The following is a 24788-nucleotide window of genomic DNA, read 5'->3' as shown; positions in this document are numbered from 1 at the left end:
TGGTCTTGAATAGGGCGCTATGAACTCAAGATTTACCCTGCAATCGCCTGGCACGTGCCAAATCACACACCACTCTCTCTTTCGGCAAAGTCTATTGAGCAATGTGAAGGCTAAAAGAACAATTCTCAAGAGAAAATCATCATTCGTACTTTCTTATTTCGTAAACTGATGTTTTTTTAAAGGATGGATTCATTAGGGTAAATGCATTACTAAAACATAAGTTGTAAAAATATGACATGAACAGACTTTTTAGAGGAGGTTCTCATCTACATACTTATGCTTTTTCATATATGGGAGAGATTCTCTAGATAACAAAAAGAAAGAAGCTTTGTACATTTTCATTGTCATAGCTGGTCTCTCTTCTCTTTCAAGATAATAAATGTTTTCTGTTATTCTTGGTTTGGAAGATCTCAACACAGACACAGAAAATGAGAGTCACTCCTGGACATCACATAAGCACTGTTAGCAGGTCCTTGTGGAGTGCGTGGGCGTCGTGTTGCTTGAGGCGAAATGTGCATGTCTTTGTTTTGTATTGTTTAATTTCTTTAAGTTTGAGCGGCATCAGGCTTGGCCCCACTGCTCTCCTTTCTGTCCTCGTCCTCGTCCTCCTGCCTGGCCGCTTCCTCCTCCCTGGCTGCCTCCTCCTCCTCCCTGGCTGCCTCCTCCTCCTCCCTGGCTGCCGCCTCCTCCTCCTCCCTGGCTGCCTCCTCCACCTCCTCCTCCTCTTCCTCCGTATGCTGCTCCAGCTCCTCGCGGGTGATCATCTCAAAGTCGTTGCCGTTGCTGTGTTGCGAGCCCTCGTCTTCCCTCCGCTCGCTGTCTGTGTCTGAGTGCCGCTCCGCTGCCAGGCCCTCGCCCTCTGCCACGTCACCACCCTCGCCATCGCCGCCGCCCTCTGCCTCCTTGCTATCCTCCTCGTCTTCGTCCTCCTCGTCCCTCTTCTCGCTGTCCGACTTCTCGTCGCTGTCTGATTTGTTCGCATTGGTGCCGTCCAGGGCTTTGCCGTCGCCGAGGCTCTTCTTGGAGCCGCGCGGGCCCTTGTACTCGTGCGTGTAGAGCGGGCGGAAAGAGTCGATGAAGCCCACGTCGGCCGTCAGGTTGGGCAGGAACCAGAAGTGGTGCCGACCGCCCGTCACCAGCCAGATGAGCAGGAACAGGATGCAGCGAGCTGGGAGGGAACATGGACCAGGGTTTCAGTTACCATCTGCACCATACTGACACTCTTCGCCATATTGACAGAATCACTTGATCTATCAAAAAGTACTATTGAGCAACAATATACCTTAATGCAGGGATTCCCAATCCTGCTTCCAGAACGTCCTTGCTTTCAAGGTTTCCATCATTCCCTGCTCTTTTATCTGACTGAATTCATCAGTAGTGTTCTTTTACCTCATCAAGACCATAAGCACGACACCAGGTTTAACGAGGTGTGCTCGGAGCAAAGGACATTTTCAGTGCAGCAGCGACTGAGAAGCCTAGCCTTAAGATGGTATACAGATCCTGAGGATAGAGTTTGTGTGTCAGTGCAGATGTCTTACCCACTGCCAGGAGGAGTATGCTGGCCACGAAGCAGCCTGCAGCCACGCTCAGGTAGTACACCCCGACTCGCATCTCCGCAGGCCACAGAGGGAACAGTGTGGCAGCGATCACAGCGATAACTGACACCAACACACACATAACACACGCATACAGCGTTAGAGCACAAGCACTAACAGCATGGATGGATTGTTAAGTGGAACTGACAATCATGATAGTTCAAGTCAGACAACAGAAAATGTAGCAAATTATTCGAGACATCGGCATGTCAACTACTCACAAACACAGGATTTATGAGCAAAAATATAATTCAAAAAGCTTCAAAATGACCTTACCCAGTATGAGTCCCATGGCAAACGTTTTAAAATGCACTGGGTCATAAATCCACACGAACACCTGGGGAAAAAGACAAACAGACACACAGACACCAGATTAAAAACAATTAACCAAAGGAGTTTAACCATCACTTACGCTCAGGGCAGCGGAGGGACGGTGTAGAACCCTCTGGGTGCAGCACTCACCTCATTACCGTCCAAGAACAGTTGATCCTCATGGGGCTCCAGTTTGAACTTCTTCTTGACATCCTTCTTCTTCTTCGGCGAGCCTGGACTATCCTCCTGTGGCGCATGTTGTTGTGGTGGTGGTGGTGGTGGTGGCATTCCCAGTGAGCAGAACACAACATCTCCAAATGAACGTCAAACTCAGGACTAGGCAATAAACCACCAGACCCCCCTGCAGAACAGCTAGGTTCCACTCAGTGCACTAGTACAGCTGTGCTTTAGTAGTCACAGGCAATTTTAAGAGCATTAAATTGCTGCGTTATTTCCTCTTTAGCAACTACGAGAAAGTTGATAAAGGGTGTTTGTTTCACTCTCTACTGTCAAAACAATACATTGAGGTGCCTATTTAAACCTGTCAATGTGGAATGAATTGATACAACCATTTAATTGTAGTATGATTACACCTTAGGCCTGCTATTCCCTCAGTATTAATGCAAATCACTTTGGCTATGTTTTCACTGCATGGTAAACACAACTCCATTTCTTGCTCCCAAGTGGCACACATAGAAAAATGCATGAAATCGGATATCTTCATGTCCCATCTGTGCCATATTAGTGTGTGGTACGATACTGGATACGAATGAACAAATACAAACAAATACATATGCATGTGGCTGCTGTGTAAACTCACAGATCAGAATATTAAGGGACATGCAATTCCAGCGTAATTTCTGCAGCAGTGGTATGACGTATTAAAAATGTGTATGTGTGAATATAAATGTGTCTGTATAGGTGTATAGATTTTGCACACATTTTGAAATATTTCCCTTTGCGGTTGAAAGCTCATCACATGTTGCCCTTATCAAGGGGTTTAAACAAATCTACTGGGAACTGCCTCTGGATCCACGCACAACCGCCAGCACTGCGTGTGCAGTGATGATTGCTACACACAAAGATCAGGACACTTGTGTCACTGTTGAGCTATCATTGGGTCATGGTTGCTGGGAAAGTCTCTCAGTAATGCTTGTGGTCTATCTTGAGGTGTATGGCGTGTTGTTTCTGCTACTGACATGGGTGTTAACCCATTGGGAGTACGAAGGGGGTGGGCTTGGGACACCAGACACCACAGGTTGGGCAACACAGTCAAAGCACCGTACCCACTTGACAACCCCAGTGAATTGCTCAAAAAGGCGTCTATTTGTTGCTGTTGTTGTTGTTAAGTATCGGTATGGTGGTTGTGATACAACCTGTGATACCCTGATGTGTTATAATAGATAGACTAGGTAAATAGGAATGAGTACTTGCATACAGTACAGCAAGAGGTTTGGCTGCTGTGGGAAGACCCCAACCAATAGCACAGAGAATGTAACATCTTCTCCTGTGTATAACTAACATCAAGGGTCAGTTTTGCACATACAGTGCAAATCAGATACACCAATCAGATACATGTGACTTATTTTTGTGAGTGTAACCACACAGTTGGAACTGTGCATGAAGACCTGCAGTGTTAAACACGGCCTCCAAGACATTTACTGTGTTCTGTCATGACATGCATTAGTTAAGTTATGGAAACAGGAAGAGAAAGGAGGCGCACATTCTTCTCCTTTTTGGACTCTGCCTCGGAATCTTTCTTCTTCTCCTTCTTGCCCTTCTTCTCCTCCTCTTTACCACTGTCTCCTTTGGCCTTCTCCTTCTCCTTCTCCTTCTCTTTCTCCTTCTCCTTTTCTTTTTCTCGCTCCTTCTCTTTCTTGACTTCCTTCTCTGGTTTCTTCTTCATGACTTTCAGGGCCCGGTGAAAGAACTGTTTCTTCAGTAATCTGCTCAGAGAAACCACACACCAGGGGCCGACATCAGATAACAGAATATTTGCCATGTCACTGTATATCCTGTACATTGTGGTTTATTACTTCATATTCACATTCACACACATCGCACAGCCAGAGAGCTCAATATCTCAGTTGGGTTACTCTGTTCTGGGGATTACCCTACCTGTTGCAGTAGTCAACCACCGAGTCTCTGGTTGTGAACAAGGCCTCCTCCCCCTTCTTTGACTTTGCCCACTTGGAGTCCATCAGAGAGTCCACAGCTTTGGAGGCTGCCAGTTGAAACACAGACAGTAACGTCACACCAAGTACACAGCACTGAACGAGACAATTCAAACTATCGCTTGACAGCCGCCTTACAGAAGGACATACAAATGTACATTCGTTTCCTGCAAGAGAGGGAGAGCAATGACAGGTAAAACAGGGGAAGCTGTGAAATGTGTGCAATCAGTCTTGCCGCTGTGTACAGACGCCCTGAGCGAATGAAATGCACTGACCAATGAAGTAGTCCACGCGGTGTCCCATCATGTTGGTGGATTTGGTGGGGCAGTTGAAACGCAAGTACTTTGCCACCGCCTTCTCCTCCTTGGTGGGCTCACTGACCTCCTGCACACACACAACGAGTCCTGGTCAGTCACCAGGCGAGACAAACTACGACAGTCACTAAGGCCTTATTTCTCTTTTTGGGACCACATTACAATGACTACTGTTCAACACAGACATAAGAACAGGATCCAGAGAAAACATCTATATCAGAAGACATGTTTTGAGACATTCTGTGCATAAGGATCATCTTTAAGACAGATATATAGATGAGAATGATGAGAGGAAAATAACTTTGTCTTTGGATTTTCCATAAACTGTGAACAGAATACTGTGAAATGGGGGAGCTAGGGAAGACATTAAGAAAAATGCTGTGCTCTATGTGATCGGTGAAGATCTCCATTGTCTCTCCTCTCAAAGACTCAACAGGTGAACTCTGGGGTCAACCCCTGCCCTCTGAAACTGCCGATCTTAGCTACATGAAATATCAGTATCCAAGTGCTGTAAGACACTGCCTGGCAAAGCCCACCAGCCCAAGGAGCCAACCTCTGTCTCCTCAATCACTCTGGAGATGCAGATGTAAGTGTATAAGCTGAAGCAAGAATGCAGACAATTCGATCAGTCAAACACACAACCAACATCGGATTCCAATATTTCAGTGACATATTCCCAAACAATTAAAGTCAGTTATACAATTATTGTTTTTGTTTTTCATTTTTTATTTGATTGATGGAATAACCACCAGATCGTGCATCTGTACGTGAAACTGAATAGAACTACAACATTCTATTTAATACTAAATGCCCCAGTCACTCCGGTGTGTTCTTTCTGATTAAACGTTGACTGACAGTTAGCGGTTGCATAATTTCGCCAACGTGTCTAGCTGCTAATGGACGAGGTGGAAAGGTAAGAAAGCGCTTCCCATGGCGAGCAGATGGGCAATGAACTATTTTTACGTGTACAAAAGCTTAAAGAATTCTGCCAATCGCAGCATTCTACCACCTCTTATGAAACACAAAAGTTGCCCTGGTTAATAAGAAACATTCCATCGAGTCCATTCTGTTAATGTTAGTTCTATATAGAGCAACACTATTGCAGGCAGAATGATAACGCCATCAAAACAAATAAAAATCTAACGTCACCACGGAGAGATATCAGTTTTGTTTTTGAATGAAATCCATCTTTCTGCAACTGTTTAGGCTAGTTTCCATCAGCGCTAAGATAACAGACTGTTCGCTTAACAGACTGTTCGCTTATAAGCCAGCTAAGGAACAATGTGGCATCCAGAGACAGTCAGGTTAAAAACAGCTGTTGTCAAACGGCTGATAACATCACCACATTCAGATGTTATGTTGGACTTTCTAGTAAATGCTAATCTTGCAACTAGCCAACATTATTTTCAGCTTGTAGTGAGGCGATACAGAACATTTCTGTTACCAGCATGGCAATTAGCTTGGTTCAACATTGCCATGGTTGCTTCATCGCGCTTGAATGAGTATTGACGTGTCCGTGTCACACAGCATTCGCATGGCTGCATAATAACAGTACTGTTTGTTAAAATGTAAACATGAACATGTCTAGGCACCACCTTAGCCATTCACGTCACAACTAATGGGCTAGCTGGCAACTCAAACTATCCAGTGCTCTTTTATTTACATCAGCCAGCTAGCTAGCCTTCTAGGTGAAATTATGCTAGGAACTCTGCAACCTAAACTAAAGCCAAGATGGCCAACTTGGTTAGCAGGGTGTACAGATCCCCTATTCCCGTTATAAGCTAGGAACATTCGTTTGTTGTCCAGTTGGTATCGACTCCAAGAATAACATTTAAATAATGTCAATCTGTTTATCAACCAACGACACTTTACGAGTATCACTTCCTCCATGCATTAAAAACAATAAACTAGCTAGTTCCGAGATAGTTGTCTAGCTAGCTAGCCAGTTTCTGAAGAGTATTCAGTATTGGGAGACTGTGGACATAATCTAGAAATTAATTGTATTCTCATTCTCTCACATATAGACATCCTAAATGACAAAGAAACAAGAAACTCCACTATGGATATATCATACCAAAGCATGTTTTAAATGCTGAAGCTATACCTGAATTCGCTTCTTATGCTTCCTGCGCTCCGCCATGATCCAACGCTCTCAAGTCTCCACTTGACGTGGTAGCCACGACAAGCTAAACGTACCGCGAGAACCCGAACCAGACCGTGATCTAAAGCGATTAGCCTTTTCCCAATAGCGCCACCTAGTGGATTTCGTTTTTACTAGAAGTCGACTGATGATCAGGCTCTTCGAATTAGGCCAATTGAAAACTATGTTTTTTTTGGTTATCATTTATTTGATTGGTTACCTTCAACTGATTTTGGTGTTCGATAGGATTAATCACATTCCTTTACATAATGTAGTCTTTTGGAATGCTTTAGAGTATGAAAGGAATTAAAATCTTCATTTGAAACTTTTATTTTTCAGTGTGTAAAATAATGTACAATCTTGCCGCAAAAGTCTAAGAAATAAAACATTTACAAATAAAAATGTATCAGTATAGTATGAAAACATAAACTAAAAAAACTATAGAGTACAGCAATTCATCCATCACTTTATCAGCAAATGAATGACAGGTGCATGGTGAATGGAGTCTTGAGTCACGACATTCCTCGGTAATATCTTTACGAAAATGAGTCCCTTGTCATTTGAATAGCAAGATGACTCATCATTCTGAATAGACAGTATCTATAAAACACAGGCTTACAAATGCCCCCAAAGTTTAATATTATAGTTTAAAAATACTTTGCATTATATATCAGACAGAAAGTGGAAATCAGTGAGAATAAAAGCCCTTTTGTGAATGGGAGCCTTTTAACAAAATGATAACACACACGCACACACACACGCACACACACACCCATACAAACACACTCAAACACACAGTAAGAGCACCAGTTCTGACTATGCTGTTTTGTTCGCTGGAGAGAGAGGGTTCTCAGTTTCTGATGCAGGCTCAGATGGCTTCAGGGTTTCCATGTCTCTGGTGCAGGGGCTTCCCAGCAGCTCCGCGCTGTTGCAGTTTAGGGGGGAGCTGATCTCTGAGGAGCGGTCCCCACCTGCCTTCTCCGCCGTGGGGTGCAGCACAGGGGCAGGCAGGGGCATGTTCATCATGTACATCATGTTGCCCACTCGCCGAGACACCTGCTCAGAATCAATTACATTCAATTAAATATAATTTCATTGATTTATATTGCGTCATTAACAAAAGGCATTGTCTAAAAGCGCTTTACAGAGCCCACAGAGTGTGTGACCGTGACTGGTTTTCAATGAGAAATATCTCATGACAATAAGTCATGATCACTGATCTATAAGAGAAGACTTAAGTGGTCATGATTCATTTACATAAATGCTGAGGTTTGTACCTGTGATCTTATTTTGAGGGCCGGTCCTAGCTTCATACTGAACGTGTCCAGCAGATGTTCCTCTGTCATAAGGGGCAATGTCTCTCCATCTATCATGTGGTCTTTAAACGTCTGAAAGAAAATATGACAACAAAGTCAGGGTTGCGTAATAGTATTAATATAATGACTATATTTTCCATAATTCATAAGAGCAATGCGAGAACAGACATGAATAAACATGGGCACAGGACAATCACCTGTGCATATTCAGAGCAGCTAGGTATTTCCGCAATGAAATTGTAGACATCATCAACAGTCCACTTCCTGATATCTTCAAGTGTTGACATCTCTTCTCCATTGAGGAAAACATTTTGAGCACCTTTTTAGAATTAATAATATCAGCGTAAGTAACATCTCAGTGGTTAATGATACAAGCAGTAAAAAATCTGAGAAGTTATACTCAAATTTCAGTAAGCCCCTGAAATGGACACTGTCTTGTAATTATAAAAATATATCAATAGTCTTATGCTCATCTTTTCCCAAATCACTTTTTGACTATACCCCTCCTTCCCCCTGAGGATAGCTATTATTATTCTTACATCTTTTACCAGTGTTTTTTTGGACTGACTAAACTCACCAGATGGCATTAGGCCATTTCCTGGCATTGGGAACATGTAGGGCAGGGTTGCGAGAGGCCCGGCTGGGAACATGAACTTCTCCTGGAACGCAGAGCACTGATTGGGCATGTCCTTGTCTCCCACACTGGAGCTGCAGTTGGTCACATCTGAGCAGACATCTTGGCTGCTGATGCAGGCCTTCCTCAGGCCCTGCTCGCCGCCTTCTTTGTAGCTCTTCCTGCCGTTGCTGGACACCAGCTCAGTGTCCATTTTAACCTGGTGCGGCTTGCTGTCGGAGGTGTCCCCGCCCAACACTCCCTTCCCCTCCGTCTCCTTCTCCTCCCCTGAGGCTCCTCCCGGGCTCTGGTCCACGCTCTTGTCCTCCGACGGGCCCTTGGGGCCGGAGCTGTTGCTGTCTACTGTCTTGTGATTAGGCGCCCTCCTGCCAACCCGGCGGCTCCTCTCCCTCTGCAGGCTGTTGATTGGTGGGTAGGGGCTGGTGGACATGAGCAGGCTATTGGCCTGGAGGTCGTCGAGAGTCGTGCGGTGGACGAAGACGTCGTGCCCCTCCGGGTGCCGCTGCCGCCCCCTGAATGCCATGGGGTTTGCCTGCATGCCTGGGTACATCATTGGGTTCTCCATACCCATGAGTCCCTTCTGATGGGCGTTCTCAAGTTCTTTCTGGTGCAGGATAGCGTTCATCTCCATTCTGATTGGAGAACACAGATAGACCACAAGTCAGTAGTTGGCTTCTACTAATGAAATCACTATTTGTATTGCTTGCACTCTACTCTCTTTACTCTATGCTTTATTTAACTTGACTGGAAAGCCCTTTGGTACAACTCTTGTTGTTTTTAAATGTGCTATATAAATAAAATGACCTTACAAGAAAATGACAAGAAATTGACTATACACTCTAACACTCTTAAAAGTGAATCTTTTACACATGGGTAGATGTAGTTCATATGCAAAGCTGCATTTCATTCCTGTACCTGGCTATGTTCTGCTTGTGAATGAGCTCCTGTCTCCTGGCAACGGTCTCCATAGGCTCAGACGGCAGAAAACTGTACCCTGTTACCACCAGAGAAACAGAAAGAGAAGGGTTACATTGAGATTCGTTCCCTTTTAGTTGATTCTCTCTCTGACACGCAAGATGCAAGATAATATATATTGTATATGTTTATTTTTATTAGGCGACAATCTTGTGCATATGCGATACATAACAGAATGTAGAGCCAATGTGTTCCATCTGTCGCAACACCTCCAACTATCAGTTGTCTCACAAAACGATCATTCTTTCATTTTAGATCTTAGTAGATGGCATCATAATGAGCTTGGCTGTGGATCAGATTTTGAAGATAAACACAGAGGTAGTCTAATTGTTGTAAAACCAACTATTTTCACAAAATAGGAGTTTGATCACGGTACTGAGCCACTTCTCCCATAAGATTTGAATCAAACAGAACAGCCTCTGGTCTCCCCTCGAAGAGTCCATGGCTGTTACACGTTTTCACCCGAAGATTGGAACATCCCTTTTTAGAACATCTCTGGTTAAACTGTTCCAAACAGGATTTAATCAACAACATCCTTTGTTGACATGTGACTTTCCATTTGTCCGTTTCTGCTTTTTTTGAGAGTTGTTTGCAACAGGTTCAACATGTGGTGCGTTTCCAACTAGGTACTGTTTAGCCCAGCTAATGGTTGTCTAGCATGAGTTCGCTGCCTCCATCGAGTGCAACTAAACCAGGCATTCGACCCTGTCAGAGTTATGTTTTTTCTCCCCCAGGAGAAGGATCGCCCATTCCCGGTTTGCCTGGGAATTGTCCACGCTCTAAGAGGGTTGGCGCAGCCTTATGTGTGTGCTTTTTGTCAGACTCACAAAAATGTTTGGTCAAGCATGACCCTCTTCTCTCTTAATCGACCAAACTGCTCTCAGTCTGACTCTGAGGGCGAGGTGTCAGATGGAGAAGTGATTGCCAGCTGGATTGATCAGATGGAGGAGCTGTGCCAATTACAGCTAGCACCTTGGTCTCTCCAGTCTCAGCAGCATGCGAAACAAGCACCAGGTGATGAGGAGGATATTTTTGACCTGGGTATAGACAAGCATTGCCTGTCCAACAAGAAACAGAACTGCTCATCGTGAGCTCAGTGTGAATCTCCAGCTACAGACGGGATAGACGCTCTCTACCGACATGCAGGTCAGAAGCTGGATGTGGAGTGGCCTTCTCCTTCTCCAGCCCAGAGACCCACCAGATTCTCCATGCCCCAAACTCCTACAATGGTGAAACAGTGTCTGCCACTGTTTCCTGATTTTGTGACGGAGCTGACATCGTCCTGGAGTAACTGCTGCCTAACCGTTACACACAGCTCCTGGACCGCGACGGAGCTGAGAAGTCGGGCCTGTTGTACTCTCCTTCTATGGCCCCCTCTCACAACTTGGGGATTATGGGCCGAGCGACTCTTCCATTGAAACATTGCTGTTCTTCTTCACAACTTGGAGAAGATTTACCACGCACAGGCTACCATGGCTGGGGCTATGTTGTCGGTTACCTCCCTGCAGACCTATCAGGCTGTGCGCTTGGGCGATCTTGATTGCATACTGTCAGCGGGGAGCCCAGCAGCTGCAGATATATTATACGGTAATGTACGTTCTCACCTGCTCCAGGAAATCCTCGGCCAGGCATGACACCTGAATGAGGTGGCAGGGGGGGTCCAAGGTGGGCACCCATATGCATTTGCCGGGCATCAGAGGATACCATCTCAGTGGGGGGCCCCAGCTCCCTGTGGAGAAGAGACAGGGTGAGTCTGGGAAGGGTACTTGAGTGGCACGTAATTCCCTAATTACTAATGAGCATCCAGTACCAAAGCTGGGCTCAGCCACCTAAAACAGGCAGCTAAGGTCAAGACCAAAGCCTTTAAGATTTGGGGAACGCGCCGGAGAGAGATGTGTCCGGGTGCCACTGTCTTGCACTCACCGCTCCATGAAGCGAGGCTCAAACTGGGATGGCACGCCCTGCAGCCTCTGTTGCCCCTGGGCCAGGATCTGGGGGGCCATTGCCATCTGGTTCCTCATCATCAGCTCCTGTCTCTGCCTCATCTCTGCCACACGGCATAAAGACAAACAACACATTACCTTCCACCCAGAGTGCCCTACTAAACAATTGAACAAACAAACAAAAACAATTGAAATGGTCTCAAGGAACTTTACAGAGCCCAGAGCCTGAAGCCCCTACTGCAAGCACTTGGTGGCAAGGAAAAACTCCCTTTTAACAGGAAGAAACCTAAAGCAGGACTCAAAAGGAGGAACCCATCTGCTTGGGGCCGGCCAGAACAGAAGACAGAAAAAGAGAGGGTGGACAGGAGGAGAGTACCCTGCATTCAGGTTGTAGAACAGCTACAGAACAGCCTATTTGTTTCAGACGAAGAAGAGTGGCCTTAACTTACCTCCAGCAGACATGCCGTTGACCAGGCGGTACCAGTTCTTCTCATCCAGGGCTCCCTGTTCCCCTAGTGACGTCATCTTCCTCAGCTGCTCACGCGGTGTCATGACACAACCTGCATTGATACGCATGCGCACACACACACACACACACACACACACACACACACACACACACACACACAAAGAAAGACACACATGAATACGAACGAAAAGTCAACATCTTTTAACCAGCAGTTTTAGATTATGAGCTCACGTGCACCAGCTGTACATGCAGTGTTCACAAGCTACATGTACAGAGAGAATGAATGTGGTGAAAGAGGCAGGTGATTTCCTGTTCCACTGAGCTGCCACCAGGAGGCCCTGTGTAGCACAGTTCCAGCAGCTTTACTCTGTGGGCCTAGCATTGCAGATGGATACTGGTTGTAGACACCACAGGTGCCCAATAAAAGTCTAATGCCACAGCGTGGACCTTGGAATAGGGGTTGTACTGGTAACATAATCATATTTATAAAACTGGTATTTTTAGTGTGTAACAGGAAACCAAAGTCACCTCTAGATGGGAGTATTGAGGGGAGCTTTTCAGAGTATGGAAAGGGATGTGAAACAGCAGTCATAGGAATAATATTTCACTTAATATCACCCCAGGCAGGTTAGAGCAGATACTTTGTTTACTATTTAAAGGAAGTTTAGTATTAAAGTTGGATGATTATGTAGTATTAGTATTGTATAATTGTAGTACATTAGCACATAGCAGTCATTGTAGTATACAGTGAGATGTGGGAATGCAGGAGGTAATAACATGCCATGAAGTATAGTCAATTGCAAAAATATGGTATGTTATAAGCACAATTTTGAAAGCAGTTTTTTTACCTGAGCTTTTGTATTTGTGGGGCTGTTCCTCTATATATAACAGCTTTAGTCCCCAACGCTCCCTCAGTATGAATCCTCGACTTTCTGAAAATGAGTGGCAGAGAAGCAGGGTGAAGACAGTGAATAAGAGAGAGATGCCGTGTTATTGGGCAGAACTGAGGACTGCTGTCCTGCCGTCAGAGAGGGTGTGACATTTCAACACACTGCATCCACACTCAACACATAATCTTTTACAACACATATCTGACACATATCTTCACATCAAGAGATGAGAAGAGAGATAGCTAGAGAGACAGAGATTAAAATTGTCCTGAAGGGTCCTATAACGGGTACAAAACTAAAATCAGTTTCTCTAGAATTTCTCTAGAAGTCCAGCCTGGGAATACCAAGTTTCAGAGCTTTGCCAGGACACTTCTATTTGCAGTCAACTTTATTACTTGTTTTTGGCTATGCAAAGAGAGGATATTGCAATGAAGATCTAGAGGGGAGGATTTAAATTTGGGTCAGAGTACACAGAAACTATAATTCACATGCTGAATTAAGGAGCTCTAAATGTTTGATATTGATTTTAATTATATTTGTTTAAAGGCAATGTTCATCATGTGTGTTACTCTACATTTCTTTAGTTTGTTTTGTACCTCAACCAAAGAGGTTATGTTTTCGGTTTGTTTTGTTTGTCTGTTTGTCAGCAGGATTACACACAAACAAACCTGACACATGGTGGAGGTGTGGGGCTCGGGCCAAGGAAGAACCCCTTTACATTTTGGAGCGGATCCAGATCAAGGCACCCTCTTCCATTATAAGAGAGCATAAGATTTGCCCTTGTGTATTAGCCCTAGTGCCTAAAGTTCCCTCAGGAGCCCATCTAATCTGGGGCCTGTAATCCCCCTGTTAGCCCAGCAGCCTGCCAAGAACATCTGCTGACCCGCATGCATCCAGGCCCGGCTGTCGGCCAACCCCCCAACCACCTCCAGGGCCCCCCTTTCCCCCTGGATCCTATTAGCTAAATCCTGACTATACAGCACTTTAAAGGGATGTGTGGGAGGTAATCCCTGCGTTTAGAGTTTTACCCTCAGCAAACCTTGCCTGTAAGTATACTGGACAATACACCCAGAGTGCTAATCCTATTAACCTCTATTAGCCCCAGAGATGTCCCCAAAACACCTTGGGGAATAAATCTGAGGAGGCAATCGGTTTATGCTGAAAAACATGGTGGCTGTGGCAACACCCGCCAGGACTGCAATATGTGCGCTCCTATCTATGTGTGAACAGAGGGGGGACTGATGATGTCAATCCAGTCATATGTGTTTGTTTTGTTTTATGGCATAACTTGGGCCCTTATACACGCATTCACGTACAATGTTACTCCTCATGCTGTAATGACAACCTATCCTACTGTACATACTGGTCAATCCTACTGTACATACTGGGCAATCCTACTGTATTTACTGGTCAATCCTACTGTACATACTGGGCAATCCTACTGTATTTACTGGTCAATCCTACTGTACATACTGGTCAATCCTACTGTACTTACTGGTAAATCCTACTGTACTTACTGGTCAATCCTACTGTACATACTGGTCAATCCTACTGACATACTGCACATTAGTGTGCCCCTACAACTTGGCATCAAGCAGTTTCTGTCCTTGTCAGGTATGAGGTACCTGTAAGTAATGGCAGGGTCTTCATGTTTGTGCAAAGGCATTTAGATGGCTAGAACTGGCATCTAAAGAGCTGTCTGTAAGCTGCAAGCAGTCTGGCATGTTTCCATGGCAAGTCCAGATTTTGGCATTCATGTGACAAAGTGAAGCCACTCACTGTCTAAGCACCGGGCTCGGAGTGGCTGGATTTGCAGGTCGCTAATCTCATTATGAATGAATTACAGGAAAATTGCTGACGACTTGTATTAAGCGGTACATTTGCGGAGGTCATATCAGACAAGATATTATCACTGTCTGGTCCCTGTAACTATGCTGCCTGCGACACACACTATCTTTGAGGATACACACAACTGTATAATATAACTTAAACCTTGTGAAAAAATATATATCTGTCTTGCATACTAAATAAGACACCAAGATGGAGGACAAGGAGTTGACAGAGAAATTTAAATATTTTTTTTGTGTCACAAAGTCTAGGTTTGTTTTTAACCACAATCACTACAGGAATATGTAATTTGTAAATTTTCCACAATTATTTGTATGATTTTACTGGTAGCTCATTAAATCATATCAATTATCACCCCGTGTCCAAGGCAATATCCAACGTTTATGAATAGCTGGCTTAATGTATAATAAGACATAATATATAATAATTTATAACTAAAACATATATGTGGAAATTGCGTCCAAGATAGAGTAAACTGACCTTAAAATTACACACATTTATTGACTGAACATCAACAACAACAACAACAACAACAAAACCAAACAAGAAGGAAGAGGAGGTCTTGAAAACAGCAACAAAGCTAAATTAGGACACTGTATTATAAAAAAGACACATGTGAGGAACTCACCTTGAAATTCCTGCCAAGGATTTGAGCAGGATCCTCAACTGTGCTGGCCAGGCAGAGGAAATGTACTCCCCAAAAAAACAAAGAAATCTAGAAAACGACCCGAGTAGATCTCCAGAGAAGGCCCACTACTGAAACCACACCAGTGCCCTCCAGCACTAAAGCACTTTTGCCTCGGACAAAACAGCACCCTCACACTCCTGTGCCAGCAAGCTGCCTTAACTGAAAAAGACCTTTAAATACCGATTCATTCTATCGCTATTAGCTGGCTTTATCTCTCCTGTTAAGCCCTCCCTTCCCTGACATCACTGTGATCTCTCCTTACACCGGTGCGCTGGACCCTGCCTTGAAATGTAATTAAGAGTACTGCCTAAGCATTGGGGATAAACCTCTTTCAACATTTACCTCAGTAATCCCTTGTTAGCACTTTGAAGGCCGTGGGTAAGACACCTAAATGCCTAACTTCCTTTTCCAGTAGCATGTGGCGCTCTAAGTCACTGTGAGAAGGCATGCCGGGGTGAGGGTGGGGGTGGTGTTCAGTATTTTCCAGTGGACAGGTTTGTTTTCGTAAATGTTTTTTTTTAGCTTATTGTTCACCAAACCGCTTGCAGGTAATTTAACAAATATGCTGCCTAATGTGTTGTGAGGATCATCTTCTCAGACTTCTTAATCTGGCAGTTTGTGCTCACCAACTTTTTAGTATATGTCCAGCAATCCCAGGAATTATATATTTTTAATTCTGTGGGGATAAGGGGAATTAGTCTAGACTCTAGATGTAGGTGTGCGACCGCCTGGTGGGATATGGGTGTTTTGCCCTGTGTCAGACACTTAGTTTGTCAGACTATGACCATGTCTGCCACTGACCAGTCACCTCCTGCAGAGCTGAAAAGGCTTCTCGTTACTGCAGTGTCGGTATTGCATGTGCACCTCAATTGATGTACTCAGAGAGTATTTCACACTAACGTCTCTCTCTCGCTCTCTCTCTCACACACACACACACTATATTTTTATTTGATTTGATTTACTTTTAATAAAATAATCCAAATGTAATAATTTGATATATATATATACACACACACACACATATATAAATAAACACACACACACACATATATATATATATATATATATATATATATATATATTTATATACTTATAATACTTTAAATATAAAAAATACAGCCTACAGTATTATCATTTCCAGAACCAAAAATGGATTGATATTTACTAATGGTTTCAAAACCATATTGGCTCAGTAGGATTAGGCTAATTGTTTGAAATAGTCTATCTGCTGGGGCATTATTTCCTACTCTGTTCCACACACCATGTTAATTCATTATTGTTTATGTTTGTGCCATCTGCCTCATCCAAACAAGTGGGACGCACACATCAAAAAAGAGAGGAATCTCTTATAACGTGTTTACAGATTAAGTTAACAGAGAATTAAGACATCTAAACCCTTAATTTGGGAATCTGCCTGAGTAAGCTTTTTAGAAGGGATTTCTGTCCGGCTTGCTTGTGCTCTGCATTATGGAGTCACAGTGGGGCGAAGGGATAAAAGTGGGTTTAACCTGAAAACGGCTGTAGCTATAAATTCTCCCGCTTCTTTTGAGGCTTCTCAGTAGATGACAACACGATAATCCCACTGCACTGTCTAAATCCACAACGCAAGATCAAAATAAATATGCAAACACTCAGGGCCGATGCAACTCTCCTGTCAGCCCGAAGGGGCATTCCAAGTATGGGTAAGTTTACTCAGAGTTGGTGGTAAACCTCCTAAAAGAAAAGCCCTATGGCTTTATTTTGCTAGAATGAGTTACTTACCCAGGTTTGTCACCAAGCCACCTACTTGGAATACCCCCAAGGTATGATGACCACTCTTGGTGTTTTCTGACTCCCTTCTTGTGTTCTCTTGGGGAGGTCAGTGTTGTGATTTAAGCACTATATTTACCAGTGACACAAATTCAGTCCTGTTCTCCTTGCAGAGTGCCAGTAGTCTCTGTGCTAACTAGCTTTGTTCACTCCTGTTGCAGCTGCTTGCACTAAATAAACTATGTTACTCTGTTAGCAGTGCATTCTTGGCTTACTAGAAATATTAGACAGGCTCTCAAGTTGCTGCCGTAAGAAAAGTTTTTTGAAGGAGTCAGTTGCGGGAGAGAGCTGTCAGGTAAAGCAGTGAGGGCAATACTGAGTCAGAGAACAGTAAGGTAGTTCTAGTTTTCTTGACCAGGTCAAGCAAGCTACTGCTGACCCCGGGGTCGACAGAAGCGGGCTTATGACACCCACTGCAGTAAGCTTCAGTCTGGGTTCACAGGTATGGGTTTTCAGTTCTGAACACAAGAAGGGGATTTCTCCTAAGCTGATGAGCCAATGGGTCGGGCCATGTACTGCTATCGAGAGACTTTCGGACATTGTGTAAAGTGTGCCACAAATACACCAGGATAACTATACACTACCATATACTAATGTCAATACTTTCTCCATTTTCTCAAAATAAACCAGCTAGCAAAGGTGTAAGCATGCAACCAAGGACAAACCATAAATATGCCCATAAACATAAAGGTCTTCTATATCCAATGTAACAGACTTCACCTTACACAAATTAATAAATCAAATCTGTATTTGTATAGCACATTTGAAACATTGTAATTTGAAGTGCTTTACAGCGCTTTTTAGACAATTGAATAGAGATCCAGGAAATAAAGAGAAAATATCACCTGTGGTAGTCAGTGCTGACTATCCAACATTAACACTAGGTGGCAGTACTACTACCCTATATTATAGAAGCATTGCCCATACTCAATCAAATACAAACTATATTTTTACCCACAACATCTAAGCACACTGTAAATCACACTGATAGAGGTATCAAATCAAATCAAATCAAATCAAATCAAACTTTATTTGTACAAACACTTGAAAAGAGACAGAAATAAGTAAATAAATAAATGTTCCATAAATGTTAAATACATTTTACAGTGAGTGATAAGCGAGATCAAAGAGGTATGTTTTAAGGGCATGTTTAAAGGTTTCAACCGTTTCAGCCATTCTTAGGTATTCTGGCAGAGTGTTCCAAAGGTTGGGGGCATAGAAACTAAAAGCTGCTTCCCCATGTCTCTTTGTCCTGGCTTTTGGAACTGTTAGAAGTTCAGTGCCGGAGGACCTCAGGGATCTACTGGGTGTGTACCTTGAGAGCATGTCTGTTATATATTCAGGTGCATGACTATGGAGTGATTTATAGACTAGTAGGAGAACCTTGAAATCTATTCTAAAACTAACAGGTAGCCAGTGCAGTGATTTTAATACTGGTGTGATGTGCGCTCTCCGTCTTGTTTTAGTGAGGACTCACGCTGCTGCATTCTGTATTGTTTGTAGTTGACTAATGGCTTTTTTTGGTAGACCAGACAAAAGCGAGTTACAGTAGTCTAGCCTGCTCGTGATAAACGCGTGCATCAGTCTTTCGGTGTCAGCCTGAGCGAGAAACGGTTGCACCTTAGCAATGTTTCTTAAGTGATAAAAAGATGTTTTAATTATATTTTTGATATGGGTTTCAAAATTGAGATCTGAGTCAAGTATGACGCCTAGGTTTCTGGCTTGGTGCTTGGTGTTAAGTGCTAGTGTTTTTAAGTGTGCAGATTTCTCTCTCTCGTTTTTTTCACCAATGACTAATACCTCTGTTTTATCTTGGTTTAGCTGGAGAAAGTTTTGTGACATCCATACATTTATATCAGAAATGCAATTTACCAAACAATCAATAGAGCTGTAGTTGTTGGGTGTTACAGAAATATAGAGCTGGGTGTCATCTGCATAGCTATGATAGTCGATGTTGTGCCTCGTAATTACACTACCAAGGGGTAGCATGTATAGACTGAAAAGTAAGGGCCCTAAAATGGATCCTTGAGGGACCCCACTGGTCATACAAATGTTTTTTGAGCTGTGGTCTCCGAGGGCGACAAAGTATTCCCGGCCAGTTAGATAGGTCCTAAACCAGTTTAGGACCGGACCAGTGAGGCCAACCCAATTTTCAAGTCTATCAATAAGGATATTGTGATCAACAGTATCAAAGGCTGCGCTCAGATCCAGAAGGGCCAAGACAGATAGTTTTTTGGAGTCAGCATTAATCCTGAGATCATTTACAACCTTGACTAATGCCGTTTCTGTGCTATGATTGGAGCGAAAACCAGATTGGAAGGTGTCAAATGCACAGTTAGCATCTAGGAAATTATTTAACTGATTAAAGACAATTTTTTCCAGGATTTTGCTTAGAAAGAGAAGGTTAGAGATGGGTCTAAAATTGTTTAGAACTGAAGAGTCTAAATTGCTTTTCTTCAGGAGGGGTCTCACCAGAGCAGTTTTAAGTTCTGATGGGAAAATACCTGTAAGCAGGGAACAGTTTATAATGGCTAGAATGTCCTTAGACACAGAGACAAAGATGGTCTTAAAAAATTTGGTGGGAAGGGGATCAAGAGGGCATGTAGACGGCTTCAGTTGTGACACTACTTTGCTCAGCATTTCTATATCAGCCAGTGCAAAAAAAGCTCATACTGTTACAGCATGGTGGAAGGGGATCAGAAAACAAGACATTTGGAATTTCTTGAGCAATATTCTTCCTAATGTTCGTTATCTTATCTCTGAAGAATGCTGCAAATTCCTCACATTTGGAGGTGGAAAAGAGACTATCATCTACTTTAGGTGCAGGATTTATAAGGCTGTCTATTGTTGAAAAGAGGACCCTGGAATTGTTAGAATTTGTAGATATCAAATTAGAGAAATGATCCTTCCTAGCATTTCTTATTGCTTTATTAAAGACTGAAAGTTTATCCTTAAAGATATCAAGGTGGACCTGTAGCTTGGTCTTTCTCCATGTACGCTCAGACCTTCTGCAGGATCTCTTAAGTTTAATCATTTCCTCATTTCTCCATGGAGCTTTTTGTTTGGCTAAAACCTTTTTTTGTTTCAATGGTGCTACAGAGTCAAGTGCTGTCCTTAATTTTGTATTTAGAGTAGTTACTAGATCATTAACACATGATGGCCCCGTATCTGGGTTTTTTGTACTAGTTATGTTCATCATTACTTTGAAATTCTCAGCTGCTGCAGAGTTAAGATAGCGTTTCTTAATAAAACATTCAGCACTATTTCTAACTTCTAAAATACAAAAGTGGTCAGAAAGAGCAAGGTCACAGATAGATGATATAACAGTTGTAAGACCCTTTGTAATAACTAGATCAAGGGTGTGGCCACGGTTGTGAGTGGGTTCAGTGATGTGTTGTGTAAAGTCCATGGAATTCAAGAGATTCATAAAATCCCGGGCCTTTGAGTCGTTCCCATTATCAACATGTATGTTAAAATCACCAGTGATAATAATCTTATCGTAGTTTGTGTGTATAATGGAGAGTAGTTCTGAAAAGTCTGTTAGAAAAGTGGGACATTGCTTGGGTGGCCTATACACAGTTACTGTCAGAACAGGAGGCTGGCACTTCAGAACTATGGCATGATATTCAAATGAGGCAAAATCATCGAAGGAGATGCTCCTGCAGCACAGGGCATCCGTGGTTATGGTGGCTGTCCCGCCCCCTTTTTTACCTGTTCTAATGGACTGAAAATAATTGGGAGGGGATGCTTCAATAAGAGCTGCAGACCCATTTTTGTTTAGCCAGGTTTCTGTTAAAAACATACAGTCTAATTTACGTTCACATATAAGATCGTTAATGAGAAATGTTTTCCCTGATAGTGACCTAATATTTAGTATTGCCATTGAAATATTTTCTGGATATAGTGGCTCACAGGAAGGAGGAATATGCCGGGGTATAGATAGAATATTTGCTGGGCTTCTATTGTTTCTATTGTATCTATGGCCTTTGTTTTTAACTGTGCGTTGGGTAGAGATTAAAACTGGAATAGGATTATAGGCGCATGCCATAATATTATATGAAGCAGCCTGTTCTGAGGTAGTGGTGTCATATATTGCTATGTAGAAAACATTGACAGATTCAGATTCATTTTCATAAACAGTGTTATTAGAGTTACTACCTGGGGGGCATGAGTCTGTGATGTTTTCTACAGGATGTCAATGCCTTAGGGTGGTCTTCATGTTGTCCGACAGCAGACTGGCTCTGATCCAGTTCGGGTGGAGGCCATCATGCTTCAGCAGGCTGGGCCTCTCCCAGAACAGGTCAAAGTTGTTAACACAGTCAATGTCTAATGAAGCGCAGGTCGCTCGCAGCCAGGTGCTGAGGTTGAAAAGTCTGGACCATCTCTCGGCACCTCTCCGGTAGGTAGGGAGAGGCCCAGAGATGACGATCCGTCTTCCTGTGTCCATGAGGGTAGTGAGGAGGGCTGTGAAGTCTGCCTTCAGGACTTCTGTCTGTCTTGCTCTGATGTCGTTTGTGCCCACATGTACAATTATGGTGCTGACCTTGGTGTAGCCGGCGAGGATGCTTGGGAGTCTACGTTGAATGTCACGGACCCTCGCTCCGGGGAAGCAGTGGACCTTGCAGGGACCGCTTGGTGAAGGGGGGATGTAGACATCTCTGATCATGGAGCTGCCAATGACAAGGGTGGAGGTTGTCATGTCAAGTGGGAGAAGCCGTCTAGGGGATGCTGACTGTGTTGAGGGCCCAGGATGGGAAGCAGGGCGGCGTGGGCGATGCTGGATGTCAGTGTGATGCCGTTGTTTCTCTGGAGCCGGTCTGCGGGGGCGTTGCAGGGCGGGCTGAGGAGGGGTGTCATCAAGCCCAGGGGGCTCCTCCTCATTCATCAGTGTGGTGTAGCGGTTTCCCAGTTTCAGGGGCTGGCCTGGCTCAGTGTGTCGTCCCGACCGCCTTCCATCACGCTTGCTTCTGCCAGCTGTTCTCCATGGCTGGGGCTGGTGAGGAGTGGAGTTCACCGGCAGGGTGGGCTTGGTCCCCACCAGTGGCCAGGGAGCAGTGGTGTGGTCTGGGTTTGTGTTCATGCAGGGCAGAGTGGAATCGAGATGTCCAGTGTGTGTGTGTGTGTGTGAAGAGGACCCACAGAGACAATGGAGTCAATGAACTGCTCATCCAGCTTGATCTGGTAGAGGTTCGCTAACCTGACTTCTAGTTCCACTACCTTCTGTCTGAGCAGGAGGCATTAGGAGGTATTAGACAGGAAAGCGCTACAAATGTACAAAACGCTACAAATACAAACCTAAAGTTGGGCCTTAATAACATACGGTCCTTAACATCAAAAGATGCACTTGTAAATTAGTTGATAACAGACCACAATATTGAAATTGAAAACTAGCTAAAACCAAGTTATGTTAACTGCCACATGCCCCACAGTACAGGACGTGGAGGTAAAGTAGTAATAATTTTCCACATAAACTTAGGTAAAGCGCTTTGAGACAATTGTATTGTTTTGGCACTATATAAATGTTAGGTGAAAATTCACTCAAGTTACCTCAGGACTCCGGAGTTGCATATAAGTATGTTTATTGAACAACAACAACAAGCACAGTTCGACCCTTCTTATAACCTCTGACCCAAACATGCTCTTGCAAATATGCAGACTAAGTGGCGCCTAATAATCTAAGTTACACACACACAGAAACAGAGAAAAGCCATGATCCTACTTACATAAGTACATGATTCATACAAGGTAATTATTAATACAAGGCACTTGATTAATATTCTTAAGTCATTAACAGTGTTTCGAAATGATCTTCGTCAATAGATAAAATTTAATTGAGTTGAATTGTGAGTGAGAAAAAACAAGAAGAACTTGTTATTAGCATTAGCATAGTTAGCATTACAAAAGCAAGCTCTTGTAAAGTAATACACATTCAGAGCTGATTCTGAGCTCTGTATGGTAACATTTGAAATGATCAGATAGTGAGAAACAAATTGAGATAACTCTTAGGTTGCTTGCTTATTTCATGACCAATGATTTATAGATGACAGATACATGATTTATTTTCTCCTTAATTTCAGCTGCTTTACTTAGCTGCCTTACTGAGGCATGGAGCTGCAGATGCTTTGGTTGGTGGTGGTCATCTTGTTAATGCTGATGCCATTGGAGGTCATAATGTTGTGCAGCTGCTCAATGGTCTCCTCAGTTAGGGTAGGGGAACGGCTCAGGATCCAGGCGAAGTCGGCGTAGAACAGACCACCGTAGTTCTCGCAGCCATAGACCAGTGCGTAGTTGTCGTAGTCAGTGTCCAGAACCCAGTAAGGACCAGGAGGGGACCCTGTGGGAGGTCAACGTGAGATCTTGAGGGATTTTGATATTTCACACCTGATCTGTAATCTAACTGTAATGTTGAACTTAGTAGAGAATGAAGCTGTATTGTATGCTTTGGGTATTATTACCTGGGAAGAAGGTAACAGCAAGCTTGGCAGGTTGGGCAGGATCCACAGGCTTGGCGGAGCCCTCAATCTGACTAACAGTGCCATCAGCCCTGACCCAAAAACAAAGCAACAGACACACTGCTCAATGAGATGTGCGGCACATCTAAACTAGCTGTGCATACCATGTTACAATCATACAGTAAACTAACTGCGCATATTATGTTACAATCATACAGTAAACTAACTGCGCATACCATGTTACAATCATACCACGTTACATTTACACTGTTGTTAAGAGAGGGATTAATCACAGCTCTTACAGCAGCTCAGCGTTCAGGACATGCACAACTCCATCACCGAGGGTGTAGGTGGCCTGGCCACACTCGCCTTTCTGGAAGATTGAGGGAAGCTTCTGGATCTCATACCACCTGCCCATGTACTGCGAAAGGCAGGGCAAAATGTTCAACCTCACAGCTGGCAGTTGCACTTTTTACATGACATCAGATATCAAGGCTGAAGTGCCTTTTTCTTGCTCAAAGAAATAAATAATTGTCAGGATAAATGCATTTGTTAGATCTGAAAAGAGGAACATTATTAAAATAGAATAAGAATACTGAAAATGAATTAAAATTTAATTATTCAACCTTTTGTTTACCCTCTTCCTTTTAAACAGCATGCATTGCATGTTAATGATACTTACACTGGAAACATCGAAGTTCTCCTTCACTGGGGGCACAGGGCATCTCCCTGGATGGAGGACCTGTGCGTTGGCCATCAGGAAAGGCAGTAGGGTCAGAGACAGCACCTGTAGAGTCTGCATGGTTCTGCTTTCACCTGGAAACTGAGAAAATAAGAACTCGTGCCGTAGCAGTTACGCTTTTTTCTGAAACTGAGGGAGTGAATTTATAGCTCACGCTCAGCTTCTCTCTCTCCACAGACCAAACCCCAGTCCATCCAAATAAAGCCACAGGCCTGCACCTCTGGGAATGTTTTTGGCAAAATATATGATTTGGCACCTGTGCTAACAAAACCGATGCTTGTGTGTGTGTGTGGGGGGGGGGGGGGGGGGGGTGTTATGTCAGTCAATAACATGTGCATTGCAGTGAAGATGGATAGATAGACTTTATTAATCCTGAGGGATGTTTAGGTCATCCTGTAGCTTATACACTTATACACTTATACAACTCACAGACATACATACATCAATCACATACACATAGGGAGAACATGTTCACAAGGAGTGGGGA

General features: G+C 43.6%; 3 protein-coding genes across 3 annotated transcripts; all 3 read right to left on the bottom strand.

Moving 5' to 3' along the window:
* Positions 1–389: 389 nt before the first annotated feature.
* sec62 (SEC62 homolog, preprotein translocation factor) lies at positions 390–6760 on the bottom strand. The gene is made up of 9 exons (XM_031560354.1): positions 6500–6760; positions 4357–4465; positions 4026–4131; positions 3631–3853; positions 2058–2153; positions 1872–1932; positions 1539–1658; positions 674–1168; positions 390–409 (listed from the first exon to the last, which is right to left on the bottom strand). The coding sequence occupies exons 1-9, from the start codon at positions 6533–6535 to the stop codon at positions 390–392; spliced, it is 1266 nt and encodes a 421-aa protein (XP_031416214.1). The 5' UTR covers positions 6536–6760.
* An 89-nt stretch (positions 6761–6849) lies between these two features.
* On the bottom strand, positions 6850–15700 carry samd7 (sterile alpha motif domain containing 7). The gene is made up of 10 exons (XM_012815284.2): positions 15239–15700; positions 12721–12804; positions 11853–11963; positions 11384–11507; positions 11065–11189; positions 9401–9479; positions 8429–9117; positions 8049–8170; positions 7813–7923; positions 6850–7591 (listed from the first exon to the last, which is right to left on the bottom strand). The coding sequence occupies exons 3-10, from the start codon at positions 11953–11955 to the stop codon at positions 7352–7354; spliced, it is 1593 nt and encodes a 530-aa protein (XP_012670738.1). The 5' UTR covers positions 11956–11963; positions 12721–12804; positions 15239–15700; the 3' UTR covers positions 6850–7351.
* Positions 15701–23150: 7450 nt separating this feature from the next.
* apoda.2 (apolipoprotein Da, duplicate 2) lies at positions 23151–24361 on the bottom strand. The gene is made up of 4 exons (XM_012815283.2): positions 24242–24361; positions 23862–23980; positions 23563–23651; positions 23151–23441 (listed from the first exon to the last, which is right to left on the bottom strand). Exons 1-4 carry the CDS (start codon positions 24359–24361, stop codon positions 23203–23205), a joined length of 567 nt encoding a protein of 188 aa, XP_012670737.2. The 3' UTR covers positions 23151–23202.
* Between the last annotated feature and the right edge of the window lie 427 nt (positions 24362–24788).

This window comes from Clupea harengus, chromosome 22 (genome assembly GCF_900700415.2).
Source record: "Clupea harengus chromosome 22, Ch_v2.0.2, whole genome shotgun sequence".
NCBI lineage: Eukaryota > Metazoa > Chordata > Actinopteri > Clupeiformes > Clupeidae > Clupea > Clupea harengus.
Note: the sequence above shows the minus strand (reverse complement) of the source record. Positions and strands in the feature narration are given on the sequence as shown.

Excerpts from the sequence above, each read along its gene's own strand:
- sec62 (XM_031560354.1), bottom strand. The coding sequence starts at position 6,535 with ATGGCGGAGCGCAGGAAGCATAAGAAGCGAATTCAG. Across the intron at positions 4,466-6,499 it reads AGCATAAGAAGCGAATTCAG|GAGGTCAGTGAGCCCACCAA; the intron begins GTATAGCTTCAG and ends GTGTGTGTGCAG. Across the intron at positions 1,659-1,871 it reads TGCCATGGGACTCATACTGG|TTATCGCTGTGATCGCTGCC; the intron begins GTAAGGTCATTT and ends TGTTGGTGTCAG.
- samd7 (XM_012815284.2), bottom strand. The coding sequence starts at position 11,955 with ATGACACCGCGTGAGCAGCTGAGGAAGATGACGTCACTAGGGGAACAG. Across the intron at positions 9,118-9,400 it reads CACAAGCAGAACATAGCCAG|AATGGAGATGAACGCTATCC; the intron begins GTACAGGAATGA and ends TTCTCCAATCAG. Across the intron at positions 7,924-8,048 it reads GCTGCTCTGAATATGCACAG|ACGTTTAAAGACCACATGAT; the intron begins GTGATTGTCCTG and ends ATTTTCTTTCAG.
- apoda.2 (XM_012815283.2), bottom strand. The coding sequence starts at position 24,361 with ATGCAGACTCTACAGGTGCTGTCTCTGACCCTACTGCCTTTCCTGATG. Across the intron at positions 23,981-24,241 it reads AGAACTTCGATGTTTCCAGT|TACATGGGCAGGTGGTATGA; the intron begins GTAAGTATCATT and ends TGCCTTTCGCAG. Across the intron at positions 23,442-23,562 it reads TGCTGTTACCTTCTTCCCAG|GGTCCCCTCCTGGTCCTTAC; the intron begins GTAATAATACCC and ends GACCTCCCACAG.